The following is a 27,760-nucleotide window of genomic DNA, read 5'->3' as shown; positions in this document are numbered from 1 at the left end:
GACTTTTAGGAGGATTCTGCATGAGTTCTGTGAGTCTGCAAACACGCGATGATCGTTGTTAAAAGCGGCTCGTGTTTACTTCAATTCATTAAGACTTTACTTCTTTTTCATTCTGCATTCACGGCGGAGGCAGAGTTCAAGATAACATGGGGTGATTCATGTATGTACAAATAGTTATTTTGTGGGTTAATCATAGTTTCATCAACACTGTATAAAACTTCACAAACGTGGACTTTACTCAAGGGATATTTCTTAAATTGATAAAACAATTTATTGTTATTTTGTCCACACTTTATTGTCAGCATGTGACTTGTACCACGAGAATGTTTGATAGGACAATAACTTGCAGCATAACACACATTTCCTTGTAGTGATGTCCTGATGACTCCTTGGAACTTACAAATAAACCTCTTTCTGTTTTTAGTTTGCTGATCCTGGCAACAATCCGGCTCTACAAACCTCATTTTAAATTCACAACAGTGATGGAGCAGGGCTCCGTAGTGACTCAGCAGGCAGCACCACATGGCTGCAGCACAGTGAGTTTGAGTAATGAAGGGTCTCCCTCTCAGTTCAATCACTCAACATGGATCTGCAGACATGTAATTATCTCAAAACAATAGCAGATCATATATGACTACATTAAATCATGTTTCAAATCCCCCACACAGCAACGTTTCAACATTAAAAGGAAGGCGTGGGAGCGCATATGTATAACTTGTGCTTTATTAGGCGAACAAAACAACCAAAATATATAAACATGCATTGTCGTCAAAGAAACAAGGTTACAGTGGCTTGATGGGGTGTGGGCATCCAAATCTGAGGTAGAATAGGGGTAGGAAAACCTCTCTGTGGGATATAGAAGAGCAAAAAATAAATAATACTGACTGCTAAGACAGATCTCAAAATGTTCCATCAATAACAATATAACACACCCACCGACACCGTCAAATTCAATCAACAGAAGAAAAACTAAATGTATTAATTCTGTTGTCCTCATAGGTTCAACATTAACATTTAAAGCCTCACAAGGCCAGCACTGTGTCAGTCCGTTAAAAATAAGGACTGAATCCATGTGTAGTTTATTTCAATTAAAATACCTCTTTGTGTTTTCGAATATAGGATTGGCAGTTTTTAATCTATATACAATTTCCAGGTTTATCAAGAGGATTTTCATTTTGTTTAATTGATTTGGATGTATATCTCGCTAACAGCTACATACAAAATATATCACTCAATTTTTAGTTATAAGTATATATTTATACATTTGTAATTTAAATACATACACATTCTTACAAATTTTTTACGTGCCGCTTGAGCTCCTCACCATCCAACTCTTATAACGTGACTGACGGTACTTGCTATGGACAATTGTAGTGTAAACTGTTTCCAACCATTGCCATACGATCAAAGCATTTAAATACTCAGCAAAAGTTACATGTTCATGAGACTGAATTATTCGGCCGTTGGCTGCAATTCAAACCATTTTCTCTCAAAATGATCGTGCTCACAGAGGGTGTCGCCGGACGTACGGAAGCCCCGCGCTTCAGTTTAGAAGTGTTCCATAAAGCTGGGCCTTGGTCAGACTGTCCTTCCTGGAAAGTCCCAAGGAGCCAAATGTTTGGTTGTACGGAGGCGGAGGGGGCGGGGCTGGTGGTGGCGACTGGCTCCCCTGTGCTGGCAGGCTGTGCATTTCCACTTGGTAGTGCTGCAGTTCTGCAGCCATCTCCATGGACCTCTGGTTCAGAGACTCGGTGGAGCTGTTGGGGCTGGGGTCCACATACTCGGTGCTCTGGCCGCCGGCCGCCCCGTTACCCTCCCGGTCTTTGGAGCTCCCTGAGTGGTAGAGGCTGTGCTCCGACCCCTGGCTGTCCTCGGCTCGGTACAGGTGGGCTTGGCTGTGAGCCTGCCGCAGCCCTGGGCTGCATTCGGGGCTGGGGCTGGCGGCGACCCACGCCGGGTCCGTGCCCGCCCCTCCATGATGGTAACAGTCGGCCCCCTCCTGGAAGCTGCTGTAGAGCGGGCCAAGTCGGATCTTGGACGGCCGGACGGAGAAGTGCTGCTCTGAGAAGCTGTAAGGAGAAGCCCGGCCTGGGCTGCGGTAGGTGTGGGCGCTCAAGTCCTCCACACTGAGTTGTCTCCATCGACCAATCAGCTCCTCGTCCTCGGGGGCAAATGTGCTGCCTCGACGACTGTCTCCATAGGCAACGCTTGGGGATGAAGAAGGAGGGAGCGGCTCATACGGCTCGCTGAAACAGGAGGACATGGTGCGGCTGTAGACCGGAGAGCTGCCGTTCTGGTGGTGGCTCAGCTCCGTCTGCTGGAAGGGATGTGCGTTGGCAAAGCCTCTTGGACTGTCCCGCTCCCAGGATGAGTCACTCTTTCTCTCGTAGTCGCCTGCATCTCTCCACTCCATGTAGAGGGAATGGTGGTGCGGGGAGGAGGCTGCGCTGCTGGGCGGACCGTTGCCTTTGTCCTCGGACCCCCCTCCACTGAAGCTGGAGTAGGAGCTGGAGCCTGCACCCAGTGTGGCAGGGAACTTGGCAAAGTGCTCCTGGGAGAAGCCAGCCCTCAAACCCACCGAACCCTCCTCTGGGTTGCTGTCGGTAGAGATCTGGGGCCCGTAGACAAGCGTCCTCTGACCGTGGAGATCCATGCTGGGCCTCCGCTCACGGTGCCGGTCATCAGGGCAGTACAGCGCCGTGTCGCTGCTGTACAGGTCAGTTTTGTAGGCTGCGCGGAGCCCCAGCCGCTGTCCCGGTCCCAAGCTCTCCAAGATGAAAGCGTGGTCCTGGGTTTGGGGGCTGGGGGAGCGGGAGACCTGGCTGCTGCTGCAGGCCTCGTCTGGCTTCTCCAGCACTTTGCCAATGAGAGAGGCCGGGACAGAGTCGGAGTAAGTGTGGCAGAGAGGAGGCTCCTCCAAGTGCATGGTTAATCGCTCCTGAAAATCAGCCGGCAGCTATAAGTGAAGAGAGAAAATACAAGTGACATCAGTGTTGCTGTACCAACAGATGATGACTGATGATTGTTTGAGGAGGGCTCTGCATACTACAACATTCACAGGCTTTGAAATGATATTCAGTGTGAATGTTTTCTTGGACTCTTTGAAGACTTGGAAAGACTCCTTAGACATGTACTATAATCAGAAGGTCTACCAGGCTGTTTACATGAAAGTGCTTGTCACATTGAGCGATAGGTTTAATTAAATCTTTTCTCACAATCTGTGTCAGATTGTGCAATGAATGCATTGTGAATCATAGGCACTGCATTGTGACTAGAAAATAGTATGAAAACATCGACATGTCATCAGCTCAGGCCTGAGTCGACAGACAGCCTTTTCATTACTCACTTGCTGGATCTTATTTATTTTCTTATTTTACTGGTTAAATATCACATTCACATATGCAAGTGGTGCAACAAACCTATTTCTATTTATTTCTAGTTGATCTTTTTTTTCTAATTCATACCTAAGATGAACAGAAAACTAAAGATTTGTCTTCTGATATTTCTATTTCCTTGTGCCTTGCTTATATTTTTACTTCTTTTTTTTTTTTTTTACAGTATGTACATGTGTCTGGTTTATTTATTGTTCTCTTGGTTCTGTGAACTTTTCAGTTTCACCCCCATCATTTTCTTCCAAAATGTATTAAACAAGGTTCTCACAAAATGTCACGCAGGGCAGTGTATTGAAGATGTTGGTCAGTCAAATTGTGAGAAATTGGTTCCTGAGGTTCTAGGGTCACCTTTTTGGGTTAATCCAAATGCCACATTGTAAAGGGGCCTTTCACCCTTTATTGTGCAAGTAACCGGATATGGTAATTTCCCTCGAAAAGTATTTCAAAGAGTGCCGGATAAAGAGCTACTATGATAACTATTTATTGCATTTATAGTAAGATATCTAGCATGAAGGTGAACTGAGTCTAGCTCCTTGAAAAATATAGAAGTTGTTCTAATCTGAGCATTTATCAATGAAAAACAGCCTCCATCTACTATCTGTGCCATAGCAACAAGCATTAAGCAAACTGCAGCACATCATCAACAGGAAACTAGTCAGTTGTTCCTAATTGGCAATGAGAGGTGAGCTAATTTTAACTTTGTAGATGGAGGAAAGACTAACATGAGGAGACATTTTGATCAAAACAGTTTTACTACCACGTGAACCAAACTAACACCATTAAATACTGTCCACACATGTTCCACTCGGGCTTGTTTTGAACAGGATCACAATTAGGTGGCGTTTCAGAAATCCGAGCCTAATCATTTCACACCCTCTCTGTGTTTTTTTTTTTGCAGCTGAACAAACAACTGGAGCACTTCAGTAGGCGCCAAAGAGCCACCGCACTCCTCAAAATGCTGCAGCACAATTCATCAATATGCTTTCGATTAGCTCCCACGCAAAGGAGACATGGGCATACAGAGCGTGCATGTGTAGCCTTTGACCTGCACTCGTTTTGGCAGGAGCCCTGCATACGTGTCCCCCTCTATAACCAATCCTGTACCCTGGACAGTGAGTGTGTGCGTTTGTTTGTGTGTAAGGGGATATTGTATCGGCCACGGGCAACAGCGCGTGGCGGCTTTCTTTAACCGCACGGAAGTTTGCCAGCTTTAAAAGCCAACCCTGTCACACGGGCACAAGGCCAGGGCTGATGCAGCGGAAAGTGGAACCAAGCTGGCACGGCGTTAAAACACTCGTCGATATCCACATGCATCTTCTCACAAGCAGCAGCGGCGGCGGGGGAGCGAGATGAGGCTGCAGTGCAGTTTTAGCTCCTTGCACAGTTCAACTGTCCCTCACATTTGCCTTGAAGTAGTTTCTGTTGTGCTTCAGACGTCATCATTCTCATACAATGGCATGATTACTAAACCCGGTGCAGAATAATTACACTCTGACTCAGCTGCGTGTTGAGTGACATGAGGAGAATGACTGGAGAGGACTCTCGACTCACTGATCGGTGCAAACACAAGTTTGGGGCGACTGTTGCTTTTCATATCAAAGCCTGCATGTGAGATCGGTTAATTTTCAAAAGATTTGAATGAGAATGAAAGGAGAGGTGAAGACTTACTGTTGTAACATATACTTAAATTACAAATGTAGTCAGTACTGCAGAATGGACCATTTCAAAGTGATATAAAATTGTATTTGAATTATTAATGCATTCAAGTCAAAGCATCACTTTTACATTCCAGCTGCTAAAGGAGGAACTCATTTAGTTAAATGTCTAAACTTCTGGGTTGCTTCCTCCATAATAATTTAAAACTAAAATGTTAATATTATTTCATATTAATATTTTGAATTCTAAAAGTCATTTCTATCATTTGAGAGATACTAAATGTGGAAGATGATAGGATATATTTAATAAAATGTTTAAATAACATTTAAACCTTTAAAAAAATAAAGTGAATTTGAAATATATAATATTGAAATGGAAATTCACTAATAATTATTAATACAATACTTCCAACTATTAACATTAACCATTTACATGTAGTTTAAGTCAACTATACTAAACCATTTTCACACTTTATATATATATATATATATATATATATATATATATATATATATATATATATATATATATATATATATATATATATATATAATTTCATTTATCATGTTTCATTCATCCACAATCATAAACAATGATGTCTTTCAGTGCATAACTACTGTTTGAAGTATTATACTGTACATGTCTGGATTACCAGGAACATGTTCAGCTGTGTTTAATCCCCTTTTTAAAACTCTTTCCCTTCTCTCAGGTGAAGGTTATTTAGCCAAAGAGCAGCTTCACTTCTCTAATCTCTGGCCTTCCTGCAGTGACTGGCAGCAGTCATCGCTCCACCATGTCTTGTCTCTTATCTCCTCTCACAAAAGGGCAGAACGACCTTCCCTTACAGTCAAGACAGCACTTTTTTTTTGCCCATCTTTATATCAGCTGAAAATTCATCATAGTGCTGTTCAAGAAACTACACTCGCACATCTCCTCTTCATTCGACATCAAAGCTATTTCTCGGGAAAGACTTAGCTACTGTAGCGCACATTTCAGGGCAAAAAAGTTTACCTTTAGTTGCTTGTGACTTTCATTGACTGTTGCATTGAACCTTCTAGGGATTTGACGTGACTGAAACATTGATAAAACATGTAAAAACATATATTTCAAAGACTTCAAAACAAAACAAAAATGAGATTGGAGTTAAATTAAAGCATGAATGACATGAACCGCTGCGAGTAGATCTCACCTCAGAGAGCTGCGTCCTGTAAAGAGACTTGTTGCACTGGAGAAGCTGAGCAGCCAGGTTACAGTCCTTCCTGTACATGTCCTACAGAGACACAATTAGAAGAGAGGTGTTGGTGAGTGTTTCATCATCTCCACTGATTATTCTAGCCACAGAACTTTATTCGTCTCATAGTTTATAACAGCAAATATCTTGTTTTCTTTGCTTTTACGCAGAATTAAGACGGTAAAAGTGTCTCTCGGTGCTCGTGTGTGATCAGTTTTGCTGTGACAACAGGATATAACCCTGTTATAACGAGGCAATATGTCTAATTGTAATGGCAAATGCAGCAGTTTTTGTTCAAGGCAGATAAACAAGATGGCGCTATGAATATGCTTCATTTTTATTCTCTGAAGATGAAAACACAAGAAGGCTCTTACGTTGTCTTCTTGTAGCTTCTCGATGGTGAGCTTCGCCTCCATCAAGTGGTTGTTGAGGACGATGATCTCTCTGCTCAGCGCTCGCTTCTCATCGTCGTGGTGCTGAGTCTGACGACCACAGAGACGTTTATTACCAGCACGGAAAGAACGTTGAAGTCTTCAGTTGAGGCGTGCGTCCCAGTTTTTATAATCTTTTAATTAATCAAATTCCACTACAGTAATTCACTGAAGTGAGCAAATTCGCCATGACTTGTCTAAGTTCAGGTTTCTCATCAATATCTCGAGACTGAATATAAGCTTTGATGATTTTCTATTGTTAGGACCTTTACTTTGAAGAGTGTAGGATACATTGAGGATACACTGAGCAACTGCACCCATTGAGTATAATAATCATCATTATCATAATACAAGTGGCAGCAAGAGGTACTGTAGCTGATTTTTAAGGTCAACAAAACACCGTGATGTCAGTAAACTGAGCCCCCCCGCAGGAGTACATTTTCTCTCCTGGCCGGCTGAGTCCAAGTTTGTGTGAAGTTTGAATTCAGTGCTTGCTAATTTCCCACCAGTGTTTGCGGTTTGTACGATACGAGCGCTGCAATAAAAGAGTCTTTGCCTGCAAAGGTTTTGTGTCTCTTCGGGCTTTTTCTCTGTGGGACTGTGTGGCTGTGCGAGTACAAGCACACACAAAGTATATCACTGTGTTTATCTGTCTTGTAATTACATCCTCGAGTTGTGCAGGGCCATGGGGTCAGATGGGCTTGTGGCACCTGTGGAGTAAACAAGCTTTACGATTACAGAGAGACTTACTCAGCACTCTCTCCCCCTTGAGGAGGGGATACGTGAGGGGAATCAATAACAGCTGATGAGGACGCTTCACCAGAAATAAGAAAGAGCTGTTGGCGTGTATTTTGAAAAATGTCAATTTGTCTTGTCATAGAAAGCCCGGATGACCCTCAGCACCTCAGTGACGTGGTATCTAACTGCTGTAGCGTTGTAATCATGCCGAGGGCAGCGGCGATTATTATCTTGTGCTGTAACAAACCTCTTCGCTGAGCTCTTCCAGTTGTCTATTCAGCAGCAAAGAAACCTGATTGTCGTACAGTGTTCTCAGGCAGGCGAGTTAATTGTATCTTTCCACCGGCAAAAGCAGCGACTGACAAAAGAAGTCAGGTGCGACGCACTGAGGAACAATGGGTATGCTATCACTCTGCCACTGGAAGGAGGACAGCCAATTGTAATAGCCCATAATTAACTTCACTTGTACCAAAGGCAGGGCATCGCCATATTAAAATTGTGCCTCCAAATGTTCTCCACCATGTCTCAACCCCATGACTTGCTTAGGCGCCTCTCTTTCTTCTGTCGACAGAAACTGAAGCGTTAGCATGGAAATCCATATGATTAGATGTATCACACACAAACACACACACACACACACACACACACACACTTACACTTACATTTCTTTGGATTTTTTCCTCCAGATCTTGGTTGATCCTCTGCAGTGCTGAGTAGCTGCTTTGTATTCTAAACGACACAATAAACGACATAACTCACTTGCAGATAATAGTTTGTACCTCGCAGCCGGAGACTTTTACGAAGCAAATCGGCATTCTCAGCAGATCTCAAGTCAGAGCTAAATTGCATGCCACGATTTCAGTTTATAGCATGCACTTGAAAGTCATGTTCTCATCTCACTGACCTCACTCCAGTGATATGACGGTTTAGTGAAGGTTTTTTTTCTGTTATATGTGACCCAGAAGGCAGTGACATGCGGTTTAAGCCAAGATAATGATGTGAATTACTCACTCCTCATACCCAGTGGATCCTAACCTGAGGAGGGAGGCTTTTATGGTGTACCATAATTATTTAGATTTTTTTTTTGCAGTATTATTGTTTGTTTATTTTCCGATGCAGACAACATGGCCTGAAATGCATTTGACTCCACTCCTGCTCCACTTCAAGCTGTGTGAAGATTACAATCTGCTTTTGACATTTTTCAGAAAGCACTCTTGAGCGAGTATTAAATGCTGTTGAGACAACAATTCACAAAAGCCCATGATTTTCCAAGAAATAATACTTACTCTTACATGTACTCATAAACTAACAGTAGTTGGTACTTGACGGGGTCAAATCTGCTTCAATAATACATTATTTTACAGGGAATACTTCTGGAAACAATTTCAAATGTTGTACAAATAATGAAAATAGAGAGAAACTGTGTCTGTTGGTTTCTTTGTATTACATGTTTCTCTATCGATGGCGTACAAATAACCATTTTGTCTGGGCTTAATTATTAAGACTCACACAATGAGAACAACTCAGCTGGTAGTTCATAGCAGCAAGAGAAGAAATACATTTTTTTTTTGTTCTATTTAGGCCTTGAGGGCTTCTAAACATCCACAATACAATAGCTCCTCTATTTTAAAGCTGCTGTTCACTGGACCAGAACACAACACCGGCTAACTTTAGATACCGATGGGAAAATACTGAAAGTTCGGTGCATTGCCTCGTGGTATATAACTGGAGTGAAAAACAAAGGTTAGCTTGAATGTCTCATCTCACTGGATCAATTTAAGCTTTTAACTGTGGGCGGCATTTTTGAGTATAGGATTGTTTTTGCTGTCAATACCATTTTGAGGCACTTGTGTTTGAAGCGTATGTTGCATGCATAGTGATGTGAACACTTCTTCCACCACTGTGCTGTCCGGTATGTCTGCGCCCACCTGCGCAGTTTATCAGTGAACTTGTCCAGCTCCTCCTGCGCTCGCCGCAGCTCTGTCTCCAGGTACTGCCGCGTGGAGTCGAACTCGCTCTGCAGCAGCTCCAACTTGTGTGTCGTGTAGGAAAGCCTCTTCCGTAAGTCCTCCTTCTGCTCCAGCAGTGAGCTGCACACACACACACACACACACGCACACGCACACGCACACGCACACACACACACACACACACACGGTAGATGATTGTATTCAGGGCATATGTTGCAGGAAACAAGCTTGTAACTTGGGTATATGCTTATCTAAATGGACTTATAAGGGTCTACAAATCTTTTAAATGCGCCTCTGAGCGGCCATGCTGCGGTGATGAGAACATCATGAGAGGGTGATAAAAGCAGAAAAGTTGTGTGAGAAAGTGCTTTGTGTGAGGAAAACATGGGACTAAAGCACATATCTCTAATTAAGAATCCAGGCAGGGGTAAACCAGGACACACAGCTTTTTTTTTTTAAATGTCTTTTGGGCACTATATATTTTTCTCAGCATAAAAGATCATCACAGAAAGCCCATCGTCACTGAGAAACAAAAGGGTGCAATCTGAGATGAAATATGAGCCAATGAACTCTAATATATCACACAAATAGACTGTGAAGGCTCAGATTAAGGGAACAGCGATAACCCCCACATGTAATTCAGCCAGACAGCACAATGATGACTATTTTCAGAGCATGTGCATTACCTGGACTTCATCTCATAAAAGGGCAAGTGTGAGTGGGAAAAGAGGAAATGTCTGTTGCCGTGATGGATATGAGTGTGCACGACCGGGCTTAATGGACCCTGTATTGACGGACAGATGGAGGGAGGAGGGTAATGACTCTATCTGCAGCCTGATAGCAGATAGCAGCGAGTGGATGGAGATGCTCTTTTCACTTCCTCTCTTTGTCTCTCTCTCTCTTAACGAGATCATGGATGCACGAGGCGGGGGCTGAGGAAGACGAAGAAAATATCAGGGACAGGTTCCTTACAATGTTTGCATGTGCACAAGTGGAGGTAGCATCCAGTCCCCAGCTTATTAATATGCTTGATAGGAACTTCAGTTGGTAAGACTAAATATAACCAGACATTTCTTTGTAATGTTGTCTTGTTTAATTCCTGTCACCTTTGTTGTCTTATAAACCACTTTAGCTGGATCGTTAATTTGGGACAGTCACATGAATAATACAATTAAGGTATTTTTTTTATATAAATTGATTTACACACACACACAGACTAATGTAGTGTTACAGTGTACTTAGTGTACCTATCACATCGGCCATACATTCCTTGTGAGGTTGAGCGCTATTAACCGCCTCCATTTATTGATATAAGATGTTAAAATACAAACAGCAGCTGAATGTTGGAAGAAGAAGGGACGTCAGAACAGGGTTTGAAGGCACCACCTTCCTCCCTAAGATGCTTTTAAGGACCTTACTTGTGTTTCTTTCTTTCTCACTTTCTCACCTTTAAAGCTAATGTATAGTTACTTACTTACCATAACATATAGTACTATACTATGGGTTAAATGATGAATAAAAGAGGTCAAGATTTGATATTTTCACACGGAGTCTGGAACATTTTTCAGGTGGTGGATTTACGCTGAACGCTGCTGCTTCTATACCAAGTCGCTGAGTAAAAACAATACCTGCCTACAAAGGGAGTTCAGTGAGTGTCTCAACTGACTGGAAGGCATTTCAGTGCTGTTTTGCTTCCTGCTTGTCTTGGATTGGCAGGCATTAGCAGGGGAATACAGGTGTTTGTTGTTTGATAGAGGATGAGTTTACGTGAAGTAGCTCCAGGGATGAAAAATCCCCCATTAGTGACCTCCTCTGTGAACAGGAGCTGAGTCAGACATAATGAGTGCTTTCATCCCGGTGAGATGAGATGACGAGGCAGCGTTACTCCTGGGCTCGGACGGGTAGGATGAGGCCGCTTTCGTATCACTGGGCGACCAGAGGAGACACCTCGTGGGCGGATGAGCGGACAAACAGATAAAAACGAGGACTGATGGAAAGATGGCGTCTGAGAGTTACTCTCTTACCTCTTTTTCGGATGTTTGCCGCCATTTCGGGGCACTTTTAAGGCAGTTTTGCCAATGTATATCTTTTTCATGGTTTGTCTGTGTTCCTTCCCTCTCATGTGTTTATAGGGGTTGACCACAGGGAGCCGTCCTATGTGTTAGTTTCCCAAAGGAGACCCGCTAAGTGGGGCCTGCAGAGTTACTGAGTACTCTACCTGCGTTGATCCTGCCAAAAGTAAACACACAGATTTGCCAATATTAGTTATTACAGATTAACAAGGGATCCTGAAGGACAAAGTTAATATATATATATATATATATATATATATATATATATATATATATATATATATATATATATATATATATATATATATATATATATATATATATTTTACAGTGATAGTCATTTCATGGCAAAAAAAATACCCACAGTTGTGGATGCTGAAATACCCTTAAACTGTACTAAAATCAGAGTAACCGCCACATTTAAAGATCAGACAAGGTTAAAACCCACCCAGGGTGTTGTGGCTTTTGGGCTAATATTAGTGGCTGTCATGTGTCACACTGTGTTGTGAAAGTGGAAGTAAGGCATCAGTGGTAAATGTCAAGTGTTGCTCTCAGTCCTTCAGACTTTAAGAGCAAAAGCTTCTATTTGTTTTGCAACGGATCCACAGCTTGCACCTTTGTGGAATTCATGTTGGTTAAAATGAAATATTACAACTTATTTGAACTTTTTGGGGTTTGAATTCACTCTTCTACTCCAGCTCTCTTTACCATAGAGACATGTTTGTCTTTAAGGCGAGAGTGTAAATGGACTTTGAGCATTTCTTATGTCTCGTAAGTTGCTGCAGCATTTTTTTGTTGCTACTATTTGTTACATAAGTTAATGGTTCAGAAAAAAATGTATTCAGCCAGCATTATTGATTACCTTTTGACAATGGTCTGCCAACATACAGAAACAACCCCATATCCCATATTGAGATACATGTTTCTTCTTTAAGCCAGAGAAAAGAGCACAGAGACACACAAAAACAGAAATCTCTGACTAAATGACAAAAACCGGTCTAAATTTAGCAAAAATGATTTTGCTTCAAAGAAGTGTCCCATTTATCATAGTAAGAAGCTGACAGCTGAAAATATTTCCAGAGTCCTCAAAAGAGAAGGAAAAGTATTTGTAGGTGTAATGCTGCTTTTGTGCTTCGCTGGACAGGCCCTGCTTTATATCACTGCTTGATGAAAGGCCTTTGTGACAAGCAGACCTATCAGTTAGAAACAAACATCCTCTATTCTCTTCTTGCACACTTCATCTCTTACATGTCCAAATGAAAAGGACGTGAACTGACACATCCACCCCATCTTGAATGAAATGAGTTTGACAAGGCCAATGCGCCGAGGCTTCTTTTCCAAATATTGCTCCGGTGCGCTCAAACCCGTGTGTTTCGATGGCGTCCACAGACCGCAGCGCAGGTGCGGTCTGTCAGCCCGCAGACAAATTGTGCGGATTATTAGACGGGACGGCGCCTCAAAGCTCGGATCAAAGCCGCTCTGATCCGAGCGCGGTGCCGTCCACTCGGAACGGAAACAATGACGGACCGTGCATGTGGCTGCAGTGGAGCTTCACAGCCTCACGGTTGGGATGTTGTATCCCGTAGATACTGTACACACGCATGAGTAAAAACCTGATGACACAGACAGAAGAGAAACATGTTGATCCACTGACACCCAGTTGTTGGGCGGTGATTTATGCCGCTGGCTGAGGAGGCAGCCAGGGAGACATGCACTCCTCCAGATGGTGACAGCTCACCACCGCCACTGGAGCCTTCACTCCAGCTGCTCCCCTCTGAGTCATAGCACACCGGCTCTGCTGGTGTTTGTGTGTGTGTGTGTGTGTGTGTGTGCGTGAGTTTGTGTTTGTGTGTGTGAGATGTGGTGGGTGTGGGCATCTTTTGGTGCATGTAAGAGGCTGTTGCTTTGTGTCCCTGTAGGCGCATACTTGCAGTGTGCTTGCGTCTATACGACTCTCATTGTGCGTCTGTATGTGTTTTTGTGTATTTGTGTGTTTGTTGTGCTCTGCCGATTCAATCCCCTATTTCAAGGAATGAAATAAACCAAACAGCCTCGATCATGAAAGTCAAAAAAGGACAGCTGTTGGCGACATATCTTAGGCCACGTCAGGTGTTTGCTGTCAAACCGCCAGCACACAACTCTCCCTCCCTCCCTCCCTCCCTCCTACCCTCACTCGCTCCCTCCCTCGCCCCCTCGCTCATTCACTCGCTCGCTTTTTCTTCCTTCAGCACCGATCCTCACACTGCAGCAAAACCAGAGACGGGGCTCGTTCAGATGGCGCTGCCTGCCACCCACTCGTGCCATGCTGACATTCGAGAGGAACTCAGAGCATTGAAAAGAAGAGGAAGGGGAGGCTGTAGAGGAGGAAGAGGATATTAAAGTTGAGGAATGGGGAAGAGGGAGACGCAGGAAGCGTTTTTTTTTTTTTTGGAGGGGGGATGCCAGCGAGAGTAGTCGCAATTTAGTCAAAGACAGGAAAGAGCCATCACTAAATTAGAGAGGAAAGGCAAACAGAGTGGGTGTGAAGTCTCCACTGGAAATCATAATTTGTCTTTCTCCTTCCTCTCCTCTCCTCCGCCTGGTTTCTTCCTTCCTGCCTTGCTGATCGCATGCACCTCGCAGACAGGCTCTCAGGAAAAGCCCTTATAAAGAGGCCTAGACCTCAGCATTAGAGCGGGGGGAACCCGTGCAGCTGACTCATCCAGAAGCAGCAGAGGAAGAAGGCAAAGACGACGCTCTTTCTGCCTCGTATCCCTTCAGATTAACAAGGTAGCTAACCTGCAGCAGTCACTCAGCAGTATGACTCAACCACCTAATGAAAAAGAAAAATCAACTCTCAACTCAGGGCACTAAGAGTGTATGTTCTGTTCTGTGAGAATGTGTGGGTTTGTGTCTCTGCTGTTTCTCTGTCCAGCATTGATTGACCCGGGAGCAGACAACTAAGTAGTTACACACCAACTCCCAACATCATTAGCGGCAGCAGGGGATAATGACCCGCTGAACGGATTTCATGTGCCGCTGATGGCACCCGGCGAACAGGAGTGCGTAATCACAACAACCATCCCGAGAGGATTTTAGGATGAGCGCAAGAGGTGATGGAGGCTAGCCGAGCCCCGAATGAAAACACAAAAATATACACAGCTCTGTTGCTCTTCTGAAATCCCAAAAGTCAACACAGAGATCTGATTAGGTCCAACATCAACACCAGAGCAAGTTGTTGTTAAGGCTGAAAATGTCTCTGCATTAGCAAAAATCTTACTGGGTTTTGGTACCAAAAGGGAAAAAGATCAGAATTTCAGTCTTTAGCGACTCAAATATTTTTTTTAGGAACGATCATTGTTCTTCAGCTCCTATTTCAGAGTAGATGCTCTCCCAGCAAGAGTGGAACCAGCACCAGTGATGTAAGAGTAGGGTGATGGGTCAGACACTTGAGGCATTTTGAAAACACAACAACACAACAACTTGTCATGCAAAAAAGGGAAGAAAACTCATATAAATACTAAGAGCGGGGCTCTGTACAAAGGTAGCTAAATCTGTCTCCCAGCACCTCTAAGGCTCACTTAAAATATGAAATATGTTGTGAAATGATTACTTGTATAAAACAAAAGTACATAGATATATTCCTAAAGAGTAAATATAAAGATACTGAGCACTATAACTATGTCGCGGTAAAGTATTTTTATTCTAAATTGAAAAGTTTCAGTGAACATAATATAAAAAACTGAATGTTTTTTATATTATGTTTGTTTCCAAACATAGATACAGACAAAAATAATGTAAGATGCTGTCACAAAACATTGTCTCTCAAAAGTGCTTGTCATAAATAATTCAAGTCCAAATAAATAGAAGTTTGGAGTAGAGTAGAGGCAAGAAAACCCCCAAAGCTATAAGAGCACACACACACACACACACACACGCACGCACGCACACACACACACACACACACACACACACACACACACACACACACACACACACACACATCACATGTAAGCACATGCTGTTCTACAAAAACAGTGTCTGCCTCTCGACAAGAAACTCATGTTACGATGCCAGTAAATCCTACTGAGAGCTGTCCTAGCAAAGCCACCGAGACCTGGTCTTCTTCTTCCGATCCAGAATCCACACACTCGCTCAGAAACTTCATCTGAAACCTCTCGCTCACTTTGAAATTCAAGTTTCCTCGAGATTACCGTGTGTTCCAAATCAGTGAGTCTCAATTGCTTCAGCATTTACATTTTCCATAAAGTAAATGGTAAAGAAAATGCCAATTCCATCCACTCCGTTTCCTTCCGTCCCGTCTTTTTTTTTGGCTTCCCAATTTTTGGTTGAGCAGTGATTTACATCGTAAAAGACGTTACTCAAAATGTTTTGGCATACGCACAAATAAGGCCGGCGTTAGCCATCTTTTCAGCCCCAACAAAAAGGAGATGGGACGAAGAAGCACAAGCAGCTTTTCAAAAGGGTTCAGCTCATTAAAAATAGAACAGACACGCGCACAGACACACATATACACACAAACACACACACACACACACACACACACAAGACACACTGCTCATGATCACAACGTATTGTTTATGAGTGGCAATCAAATGGACAGGTAGTGATTTGACACAACAAAGGAACCGTCTCTGCAAATCTTTTAGCCTGCACTTTACCGCTCCGTGTTCTGTGTTTTCATGTATGTTCCCTGTGTCTGTGTGTGTGTGTGTGTGTGTGTGTGTGTGTGTGCGCGTGTACATGAGCGTTTGCCTCTCATCCATCACAACTGTACAGCAGGAGCCTCAGATGTACTTTCAGGTCCATCTATGGCTCTTAAGAGGCTTCAGCTCAGGGATGCATGAATGGAGGCTATGCTGAGTGAATATAGAAAGCAATAAAGTGCAAACAGCTTTTCAGCCTTGCGACATTAAGTAAGTGGCATATGGTATGAAATCTGTGACCTTCAGTTTGGGATCATCAAAGGCAAACAAGCAACGAAAAAGAAAACATTTGTTTATGTGTTTAATTTCCATTTAAACCTCCCCTATTTGGCATACTCCTCGTGCTGAAATGCCACTGTGATTTTACATGGAAAAGACGATGTTTGGTTCCAATAAAGACTTAAAGCAATAGTTAGACATTTTGGGAAATGACTTCATTGGCAGAAACTAAGATAAGAAGATTGTTAGAATATTTGTCTGGTAATATAAGGCTTGTTAGCTTAGCACAAAGACTGAAAGCAGCTCGCCTGTGCTATCCCCCTTTCATTGTGTTCAATTCACCTGTTTAAAAACTGAGGCGTAAAAACGAGGGATTTTACAGACTAGTTGTGATAGCTATCTGTTTGTGATAGCTTTATATTTGCAGACACAACAACTTTTAATTTCACTCTCTGCAAGAAGGCACATATCTGTAAATGACAAACTATTCCTTTAAATAAATGACAGTTCCTTTATGAACCTGTTTTTGTTTTGTATTAAATTCTTCTTAGTAGATTTGATGAAACATTTTTGTTCATAGTTGTGGTCTGGATTAAACAAACAAGATATAATGTGTTAATTGGTGACAGATTTTGCAATTTTGAATTCATAAGCAGCAAAACAAAATACACAGCAGGACTTTGTGACTCGTCTCCACTTGTGCCACTCTTACATTAGTTTAGTATTTTAGCTGAGTGCATTTAGCAGCATTGGTGGTTGCTTATCAAAAGTCTCACTTTAAATCTCATTAAATGAGTGTCATAATCTCTTCAGTCAGGGGCGTTCTTAACACATACTGCAGATTACTCAGTAAATGTACAATTCAAGTCAAAGACTTGGAGCTGTGGCAGCTGGTTGTGAAGCCATTAACATGGTCGACTGCTTCATCGGCACGAAGAATAAATCTGACCTGTACGATCCGACTGCTGGTGCTTAAGAGGGCAAAGGGGAGGAAGAATAATGAGGTTGAGATGATAAGATACACTTAATAACCCCCGATGAGCTGTCAGTGCTTCACCACAGAGGGAGAGAGACCATAGACCCAGAGTGGGAGAGAGAGACGGACTGTTCAGCCCACAGAGGAGGGCATTAGTCTGTTAGACCAACAATGTCCACTTAAGCACATCTAAAGTAACCTCTCTTCAAACCAGCCTCTCTCCCACACCACTTTCACACATATTAACGTCTGCTATTGCTTTTTATGTATTATCACTTTATCTTTAAAGTTATTCAATGGACGCCTAATTCATCTGGGACAATATCGTTGCCAAAGTGTTTCATATTTCTGGTACTGATATTAATTGACAATCGGTTTACGTGGTTTAGCATTAGCGGTCACTAGCCAGATAGCTTAGCATAATGACACAAAGCAGTGGTAACTGGCCGTAGCTTGATAACCAATGGACAGACCTGAGGGCGGCATTGATTGTGCCAGAAGAAGGAATATTACAAAAATTACAAATAATTTATTCCAGAGGGACAACTTGAGTAGAGCCATGGGAAGACAACAAAGCAGATGCTAAGGGGATGACTGAATGGTTAAATGAAAATGATGTGAATCATGTGCTTACTTCACCAAATCTCAAACCAACTGAGATGGATGAGACACCATCTAAAGCTGCAGAATAGCAACTTTATTGATCTTGACGCGAGGATGTCAAACTCAGTGAATGATTTTTTTCCTCATCCAAATCTTATCCGAGTGACTGTGGTGATGACTGGCACAGTGTAAAAAAACATTTGATACTGCGCTTCGTCTTAGATGTTGCAGATATTCAATAAACATTTATATTTGCTCTTCTTCTGTGTACAATGAGTAGTTTTCAGACTGTATCATTCTAAATGTACATCTCTGTTACCTGAATCGCTTTAAATCCATAATACTATGTCAAACTTTTGTTCTCTTGCCACCGTAGGATGTCTTTTCATTATCACTCTTTCCGTAAGCCTCATTACATTTCAGGCAGTCAATCATCCTGGGAGAGGAGCTGTCCTTTTTCTGTTTCCTCCCCCAAGTGGTGTCACTCTCATTTCTAGAATAGATGCTTGACAACACGTTTAAAAACTTCAAAAACTGTTCACCCAACCAAAGCTGCCTCTGCTCTGGAGCTTGCATCTCTATCGCCACCGCAGGGCCCCGACGCAGGAGCCCGACCAAGGGACAGACAGAAGGAGAGAGAGAGAGAGAGAGAGAGAGAGAGAGAGAGAGAGAGAGAGAGAGAGAGAGAGAGAGAGAGAGAGAGAGAAGAGAGAGAGAGAGAGAGTGAGCGATACGAGATTTCAGGACATTTCATCACTTAGAGAGGAAGGCGTCTTGGAGATAAGATGTATGGGTGAGTGGAGGTGGGGGTGGGGGTGGGGGTGGGGGTTGGGGGGGGTCGGGAGGATGTAGATGCCGAGTTAGACTCTCAGGTAGATCGAGCAAACTGTTTAAAGTCCTCACAGCGTCGTCAGAGGCCACAGGTCACCTTGTTTCCTCATCAGCAGAGAGCGAGGAGAAAAGACACAGGAACACCTCCCCTTATCTCAGCAGAGCTGCTTTAATTCAATTAAAGCGGTGACACAGTGGTGAGGACAACTGATGCCCGATATTGGAGAAACACCCTGTCAGATTAATTACCCCCTCATCGGCTGGTTAAACGGCTTTCAAACTGTAATCTGCCTGAAATCGTAATAATACCATCGGCAATCGAACACAAAAGGGAAAGCTCGGGATCTATTTCCGTCCGTGCCGGATTAATAATGGTTCATTAGTAATAGTATCAATTACAACGTGTCTACTGTAGGACAGTGAGGGGGAAAGGAGCGGAGAAATGAAAAAGGAGCAGATCCTTTTCTGCGCGTCGTCATGTTTGCTTTGCTGCCTTGATTCCCGTGTAATGCAACTTTAATCAGAAAATTAGGTGAGCACTTGTAATTTTGTAATGAGCTCATTCAAATCTGTGTGTGCAGGAATGTGAAGGCATTCGTTCAGTTATCACTTGGGCTTTGGTGAACATTTGAGTCTGTCAGCTTTGTTTCAAAACATAAAGAACGTGGATTCGAGCTACAATTGCTCAGTTGTTCACAGTGTAAAGCAGCGCTGCCATGCAGAGTAATTAATCAGGGGCTATAGGTGCATTCCGACAGGTGACTGACTGAAATCATGCAGAAGCAGATGTAAAACAGTGGACATTTCTACTATAACACATTCAAGACTAATGAAAAACACACACACTCTGGATTGATTCCCTTAAAGAAAAAAAAGCTTTTACAGTAACGCCACATACGCTGCAGTGTATTTTCAAGCCAAGAGATTTCCTGCATACAACCAGCAGCCTTGTTCTGCAAAAACAACACCCGGCTATCTTTGACAAACTATCAGAAAAGCAGATAATACCACAACAGCACTGCATCACTACACAGAGAGCACGAACTGACACTGTGAGTGCAGCCACATCACATACAGATGAGCACATATACACACACACACACACACACACACATGCACGCACGCACGCACACATTCAAACACACTCACACAGACACAACCGAACCAGCATTGTAATCCAAATCAAAGATGCAAACAGGGAAGCAGTACCTTCCGCTCACGCAGAGCTTCATCCTGGAGACCGAGAGATAGAAATCCTGCCGCCTGAGCCTCGTTGGGGAAATGGAGAAAACCCCCCTCTATATGCTATCTGGATTGGTTTACCCAGCTCTCCCCTTAAAGCTCCGAGAAACCCCACCACATGCACATCAGCCCCCCCGCCACCACCTCCACCACCACCAGTCCAACAGCAGCAGCAGCAGCAGCAGCTGAGCCAGGGAGGGAAGACAGAGGGAGTGAGGGAGAGAGACTGTGCGAGAGTGGAAAGACAGAGAAGAAGAGTGGGAGGGAAGGAGCTTAAAGGAAGACGACAGGGAGAGAGCGGGGGCGTGATGGTGTAGCGCTGAAAGATATGTGCAGAAGGAGAGAGAGAGAGAGAGAGAGAGAGAGAGAGAAAAAGAGATGGTGAAGGAGAAGCTTACCTGATAGTGTCTATGTTGTTCATCTCTTCGTCAGGCACCTAAAGGAAATGACAGCATGTTAGTGGAGGGGACCCATGGAACTGGCCATGGAGCTGCCAAGTAGAGCATCGCAAACAGAAACAAATATCATACATATTCAGCAGGCACGTTCTCCGTTTCCCTCTCTGTTTTTGTTTATTCCCCCTCTCTCTCTCCCTCTCTCTCTCTCTCTCTCTCGCTCTGTCTTTCCTGCTCCCTCATACGCTCCTCTCCCTCCACTCCATCTCTGCTCGTGAGGAAACCCTCATCCGGCTGTCTACATCTGCACTTACTTGAGGTGAGAAGAGAACAATCATATCATAGGACGCGAGGAAGGAAGGAAGGAAGGAGGGGAGTGCGGAGGGAGAGTGGAAACCTCCATTGCAGCCAGACTGCAGATACATGGCAAGCCCCCCCACGAGGGATACTGACAGCAACTCAATATCCTCGTCTAGGTGCTGAATCGGAGAAAGACAAGAGCAGAGACAGAAAGAGAGAGAAGAGGAGGAGGAGGTGTGGAGAGAGATGGAGAACGGAGGGAGAGAAGGTGAGGGGAACAGGTGGTCCAATCTGTTGAATCTTACATCTCAAGTCCCAGGCTGTTAGGGAGAATACGTTTTGTACAAGTCTGCTGCTGGCCCTCTTTCTGAAGGCGATGAATTATGCATCATTCCCAAAGTATTCTCATCTTCATTCAGATTTAGGGTGCAGGCCTGATCGAGTGTGGCATCCATGCTGCCGCGTTGTCGTGGTCCACGATTCGGGGAAGGCTGGAAAGTAGGTTTCCCTCATTTAGTGGAGGGAGTCATGCATGCAGTAGCGTCGTTAATGAAAGGAGCGAGCGTCAGAAGGACGTTGTTTGATTTGCAGGGTTCGTGGGAAACATAACCGAGTCAGAATACCAACGGAAACGTGGTTTAAAGCCAGAGGGGGGGGAATAGGGAGCGGAGGGGATGGATGGAGGGGGTAGAACAGATCGAGTTAGCATCTTCGGCGAGAGCACAGCTGAAGGTCGTGTGCCTGTGAAGAATGTTTCGTTACTGCGCTCGCACTTGCACAAGGACTCGTGTGAGGAGATGAAACTTTGCAGCGACACACACACACACACACACACACACACACACACACACACACACACACACACAGGCAGACACACTACACCGAGCTGAACACCAACAGGCTCACATGCCTGCCTCTCAGCCCCCACGCCACCCACCTTTTTTCAAGCAGTTGCTAAGGTGACGGCAAAGGCTGAATTTTAATCAGACAATAAATTAAGGCAATGTGATCTTCTCGTTTATTATTGAATGGCAGCGGCGCTATACTTTCGAAGATTTGCCAAGTATGTTTTGGGTTCAGGGCGAAATATACTCACACACTGCAAATTGAAACTCTTCGATGAGAGCTGGACCAGGGGCCAAACATATAGTGACGTTTGAGCTCAATAACGAAATGTTGTGCTTTTTTTCGTAACTGAAATGACACGTTTTTGAAAAATGAGGATAGCCAGATTGTTTATCATCTACCAATGAAAGTAATGCCATGCCGAGACTGGAAATACACTCACTTGTGATGCAGTAATTGCTAATTGAGCTTCCAGGCCCGTCTTCCAGTGACACACACTGCTGCTGTAAATACGGGGAAATCACCAGTTGCTATTCCTGAAGACAAACAGATGCTGAAACAGTCTGTTTGCATCCGCGGCCGTTTTACCAAGGTTACCGTCTCAAGCTCAGAAAATGATGGATGTCACGCAATAAATGCCGGTGAGTGGGCTGAGTCAGTAAATGACTGCATTGTTCGGTTTGGATTATGTGGAGGAGCTGCTGATGGGGAGAATGCTGATGAGCAGGTACCCATAAAAGCCTGTTCAGCGGTCAGCATGGAGCGCCGCTGCTGTGCACACGCGCATAATCATCATCCATCACCATCGTCGTCATAACTAACTGGATCAGCTGAGAGGCAGCATGTCTGTGGATCAGCAGAACAACCAACACACAGAGTTTGAATTACTTTTGTCTTCATAAAGACAACATCATTAGAAGTGTGGTAAGTGCTTTATGATCAGTGCGCAAAATACAACTTGATTACAGCAGTATTCATTATTCAAATGTAATACATTTATTCACAAATATTAATAGTGAGCGCAAGGAAGACAATGAGTCTTCCCTTCGGACAAATTTGATGCAGTAGCGTTTGTGGAAACCTGATTTAAAGCAGAACTTTGTCTCTTCTTCCTGGATGAATAAAGCCGAGCCACGGTCTGTGTGTTGGGCTAAAGAGAGAGAGCAAAGATTTAAATTAAATCTTGTTTATTGGGTTTAGTGTCTGCTAATCCTTAGACTCCGATTGCCACCAGGAAGTACTTCTCATGATGTTTTGCCTAAACTTTGTATCTCTTGCAAAAAAAAGTTGAGGCTTTTCTTTAAAGCTGCAATAACTTTTTTTGTCCAGGGAAGTGCAAAAAAACTCAAACACATACTATCATCACCCTGTGATGAAGTCCTTAGCAAACACTTACCTATTGACACAGATACGGAGCAGCAAAGGCATTCATTTGGAGTGTTTTTTTCCAGCCACCAAGTCAAAAAGGTTCACTAAATTAGTAAAAAAAAATTATTCTCCTTCATTGTGTACATGAGAGTGAGTACATGTGTATGCAAGCACGTATGTTTGTGGGGATAAGGCAGGAATGTGTAAACGTGACCGTGTTTACAGTGTTTGTTTTGTGCATTTGTGTGTTGTTTCTTCAGAGACATGAACACGGTGATGATAAAGGCATCTTTCATATTTTCTTCTATGAACATTCTATGTTATTGTGTGGATTCTTTGCTGCTTTTCTAAAAATCTTGATTGAAAAAACCCAACATGGACTGGATTAGACAAAGAACTAGTAACATTATAACTTGCTCATTTTTCCCTGTACTTCTTTACGCTCTGAATAATAGAGCAGAAAAGCCCTAGAAAAATCAAGAACTCACTCAAATCACCCAAAGACTTGATTTATTTAGGCATCCCTTCAAACTCTGCGAGAAACAATTTCGGCTCCAATCACGACATATGTTCCGAGGTCTGGCTTTGATTAAAGACTGGGACGACTTTCTCCACTCACCATGTTGATGCCCTTGGGCAGAGAGGCGGATCTGTAGGGGTATGTGAGGAAGTCGGGATACAACTCCAGAAAGGGACTCGACATCTCAAACCCCTCACAGAACTGCGGAGGAGGTGGAATCACGTGTTTCTCGTCTGTCTCCAGCTGAAGCGCTGTCTCAGCTTCTCCCTCCAGGTCCACTGTGTCGATGTCCGTCTCCAGGTAGGCGTTGTCTTCCGGGTCGAGGGTCGTCTTCAGCTCGAGTAAAGAGCCCTGCCGTTGGGCCATTGAGCAGGGTCGCCTGGGGCCCCGCTGTGTGGCTGCTTGAAGCTCGTCTTCGGGCTGAGGTGAACTTGTGGTGGGGACTAGTTTCCCAAATGCCTGCAGGGTGTTTGCATCAAGCACGTTGGATGTCACCTCATCCAGGAACTGAGAAAACTTCACTTTGGCTTCGTTCTTTTCCTCCAGCAGACACTGTAGTTTCACACTTTTGGCGCTGCCGTGGGTCTGTGGAGAGCCCCTCCTCTGACGCAGCCCACTGCTGTCTGGCGATGCACGGCGTTTGTCGTGGTCGCTGCCTCCGTCCTGCTCCGCCTGTGCATGAGCTCCGCCACGAGGCCCTCTGAAAGGACACCCTGCACGCTTCCCCCACTTTCTCTCCTCTCTCAGTCGAGTTTGAAACGCTTCCTGGCTTTGCCTCTTGATAGAGCTGTGCAGGAAGCAGGTCACCCCTGAGCTCCAGCTGTACAGGCTGCCAGTGCCCTCGCTGCTGCATCCCGGGCTGCTGCATCCCGGACTGCTGCTCGGGGCACTGGGGCACGACGGCTGGCTGGGAGAGGACTGGTCATATGAGGGGCCTAGCTCCAGCCAGACCTGATCGCCGAGAGCTCCGGAGGGGGTCCAAGATTTTAGAGATGGTTGGCCCAGGTTTGCTCCGTCGCTCTGGGACAGGATGCAGGCTGCGCTGCTGGTCCCGTCCATCGGCATGAGTCCGGTCTGCATGTATGTGTCCTTTCTCTAATTGTTGCAACTGGCAGATGATCCATGGTCCAGTGGACAGACCCAAATTTAAAGAGTTCTACCCCAGTCTCATGATTGTGCAAGCCTGACCTAGAAGAGATCCAATACATTTCACTCTAGGCTGAACAGATGGCCTCCTTTAGTGCCAGAATCACCCCCCTGCTATGTCAGGCAAGGACATCCTTGACTTAAAATCTAATGCAGACAATTATGGAGACACCCTACTTTTTTAAATCTATTTACCCACATCCAACATTTCACCCTCTTGTCTTTGTTCTGAGGCCCAAGTCCAACACAGAGATTTTCACAGCTTCTCTGCAGTTACTCTGCAGAAAGCTTCAGGTTTGGATTTAATGAGAGTTTTAGCACAATCGTGGCAAGCGTCTTTGCTAGTTGAGCAGAGTTTACTCAGAGGGTGCTGTTCTTGATTAGACCGTCTATTGATAGCAGCGCAGCAAAGCTTTTACTGCTTTTTCCAGGTCAGTGGTCGTAGAAGAGCATTGATCCAACAGAGCACATGGCAGCTGTCACACAGGCTAATGGACAGGCCTGTTGAGTAATGGATCACGCTAATCTTATCAATATCTTTCATTAACAGAACCGTGGCGCTCATGCAAGCCCTGAAAGACATAGTGTGTCTGAACTGGAAAATAGACTTCTGTAAAATAATGACTAGCTCTGGCACCCTGTCACCAGTCCTTATGCTAAGCTAATGGTCTTGCTCGATACTTAATGCAAAAAAAAAAAGCAGATCATCATTTTTCACAGTGTCAAAGTATTCCCTAATGTAAATAATGTTTTAAATGAGTTGTTTATTCATATTTGTATGTTCTTATTTATTACACAATCTAAAATCACTTTCTGTTTGAAACATACGTGATATCTGAAGAGTTTTTTTTTCCAGAAGCATGACTATATTTAGTGAATGAAAGATACTGATTAGATCACCTTAACCCATTGCTCAACAAGACTCTACAATCTAACGCTCAATGAGAAATTGAATAAGGGAATGTTCCAAAATGACATACTTACAGGGGATTTGCTTTTCTACAGAATCATAATTATATTTTGATTCCTTTTCCTACTACACACATATCGTGGAGTAAATGAACGTGTGCAATCACACAGTCATGCACACACTTGTTTTAATCAGGGACTACAAAATATGTAGTTTGGTAACTTAACCTCGTTGGCCATAGCCGCTGTAAAATACACAGCTCCATGTTCTGTTATGCATGGGTATCTTCTCCTGATTCTTAATTTAATCATCTGCTGATATGCATGCAATCTGTATGAGGAAGACACCCACTGAACATGTAATCATATGGACATACTGTGGTTTCAATGTTCATCAGTATTCAAGCGGTTACATAACTACATCCATAACACTCCTGTTAGTCTGCAGATGGGAGGAGTGAAAGAGATTGGGATTGGCAAGTGAGTGGCAGCAGTTTGACAGAAATTAAATGCCACATATCAAGCCAGGCAGGGCAGAGACTCCTTCATGTAAGCCGCTAAACCAAGGCACAAGTTAAAAATGAATGCTGGTACCAAATGTGAACTGGAAATGAGGGCTCATTAGTCTTCTAGAATATGCAACAGGAGAAACCACCAAGTGCAGCATGCAGCATTTCAACTCACGCTGCGTGTAACAAGGTACAATAGTCTTTCCTGTATTATCCCACTACAAAGATGGATTAACCACAGTACCGTTTTATATTCCAAGGCGCTATGCTCTAATTTGATGTCTGACCGTAAGATCACAGAGGAGACCTTCAACTTGTCCTACCCACACAGTCTTTGCGTTGATCAGACCGGATAATATAGTGTACAGTGTATCTTGTCATGCAGGAGCCAGTCTGTTTCGGTCCCCAGGGGTATCATTAGCGCCGCATCTGATATGTAGGGTTGGAGCCATGACTGGATGGCCCGCTGTGCGCATGCGTTCCTCCAGACTTTGGCCCCTACACCCTGCCTGCTGCTACAGCCCAGCCGGCTCACAGGACACCCAAGGGACCACCCTGTCTGGTACCAGGGAGAAGCACCAAGCCCTCACAGACATATCTATCTCATTTTCTCTCCGGTCCCTCCTGTTTCCCCTTTTTCTTCAGGCCGTCTCTATTGTGCTGCCATTTCTTACCATTTTCAGACTTTCCAGACAGGCTCATGCCTCTTCTATGATGAATGTCTTTAATAATCTCTTTTCAATCTCAGGAGGAGGAGAGGGGTGGGAGCCAATTTAGAACTATCGCCCTGACGGGAGAGACAGTCAGCCCGTGGCTGCCGGAAGGTAATGGTGCTGAAATGGATTCTTGCTACAAGCGCAGAGGTGGAGATAATTGGCGATGCTTGCTTGCTTGCTCGGTGGTTGCACTGCGCTTTCCCCTCGCTCGCTGGCTAGTTGTGTGTCTGGCCGGCTGGGCTGAGCTTCTGCAGGGGCCACAAGTTCTGCGTTCCTTACGAAGCCTGCAGAGCAGACTAACTGCCACATGTGATCAGCTCTGGCCATGGAGAAGTGTGGCCTTGTGCCACTCAGCTGTTTCTATGGCAATGTGTTTTGCCTCTGCTCGACCTGCTCTTCTCATCGGATCAGCTCTCTCACCTGTCCACACAGCCTCGTGCTCAACGCCGGCTGGACGGGAGGTCAGTGTGATGCTTCTTAAAAGTCAGATTAACTTGTAGATGAATTGCAGCAGCAACAAAACAAACAGCATTTGAAGATATGTTGAAGATGGCAATGACATGGAGCAACGCAATTCATCCCACAAAGGGAAGATTAATCAGAAACACTTGAAGAAAAAGTCGTTTTCTATTTCCACTGTGCACCATTTAATGTTTTTACCCGACAAACTGATCAAATGTGTCAGTGAATTAATAGCTCGTATGAGAGGACCAGAACGCTCGACCTAAAACTCAAAGCAATGTGCCTTCAACAGAAACCCGGCCTGTCGCCTGCTCGTCCTTCAAAGCGTGACGCAACGCAGCGTTTGATTTCAGATCGTTGGAAGCATTGCCAGAGAATGACGTCCTAACTGTGTCTCGTACCTTAGCCGAGTCTGTCAATGGCCAACAGGTGCACTCACCAAAAGCCAAGATGAGGAAACAGCGTGTCGCCAGATGCAGCATCAGTAATCCATCTCATGCGGAGACACTTGTCAATGCCTCT

General features: G+C 44.1%; 1 protein-coding gene across 3 annotated transcripts; it reads right to left on the bottom strand.

Moving 5' to 3' along the window:
* Positions 1–726: 726 nt before the first annotated feature.
* si:dkey-174m14.3 (uncharacterized protein LOC563117 homolog) lies at positions 727–23,656 on the bottom strand. Of its 3 annotated transcripts, none has more exons than XM_068577198.1 (7): positions 23,596–23,656; positions 20,466–20,503; positions 9,377–9,538; positions 8,111–8,177; positions 6,654–6,761; positions 6,238–6,318; positions 727–2,956 (listed from the first exon to the last, which is right to left on the bottom strand). In XM_068577198.1, the coding sequence occupies exons 1-7, from the start codon at positions 23,596–23,598 to the stop codon at positions 1,544–1,546; spliced, it is 1,872 nt and encodes a 623-aa protein (XP_068433299.1). In that variant the 5' UTR covers positions 23,599–23,656; the 3' UTR covers positions 727–1,543. The 3 variants fall into 3 exon arrangements, with proteins under 3 accessions (XP_068433299.1, XP_068433298.1, XP_068433297.1); XM_068577197.1 differs by lacking the exon at positions 23,596–23,656 and adding an exon at positions 11,443–11,647 and having other exon boundaries at positions 20,466–20,543; XM_068577196.1 differs by lacking the exons at positions 20,466–20,503; positions 23,596–23,656 and adding exons at positions 11,443–11,647; positions 20,035–20,180.
* Positions 23,657–27,760: the final 4,104 nt, after the last annotated feature.

This window comes from Clinocottus analis, unplaced genomic scaffold (genome assembly GCF_023055335.1).
Source record: "Clinocottus analis isolate CAN_PGR_092001 unplaced genomic scaffold, fCliAna1.0.p SCAF_15, whole genome shotgun sequence".
Classification (NCBI taxonomy): Eukaryota; Metazoa; Chordata; class Actinopteri; order Perciformes; family Cottidae; genus Clinocottus; species Clinocottus analis.
Note: the sequence above shows the minus strand (reverse complement) of the source record. Positions and strands in the feature narration are given on the sequence as shown.

What these genes read in the sequence shown, in the direction of transcription:
- si:dkey-174m14.3 (XM_068577197.1), bottom strand. Translation starts at nt 11,540, where the DNA reads ATGAGAGGGAAGGAACACAGACAAACCATGAAAAAGATATACATTGGC. An exon ending in TTCACTGATAAACTGCGCAG is followed by an intron (nt 8,178 to 9,376) that starts GTGGGCGCAGAC and finishes TGTGTCGTTTAG; the next exon opens with AATACAAAGCAGCTACTCAG. An exon ending in ACAGGACGCAGCTCTCTGAG is followed by an intron (nt 2,957 to 6,237) that starts GTGAGATCTACT and finishes CTTCACTTATAG; the next exon opens with CTGCCGGCTGATTTTCAGGA.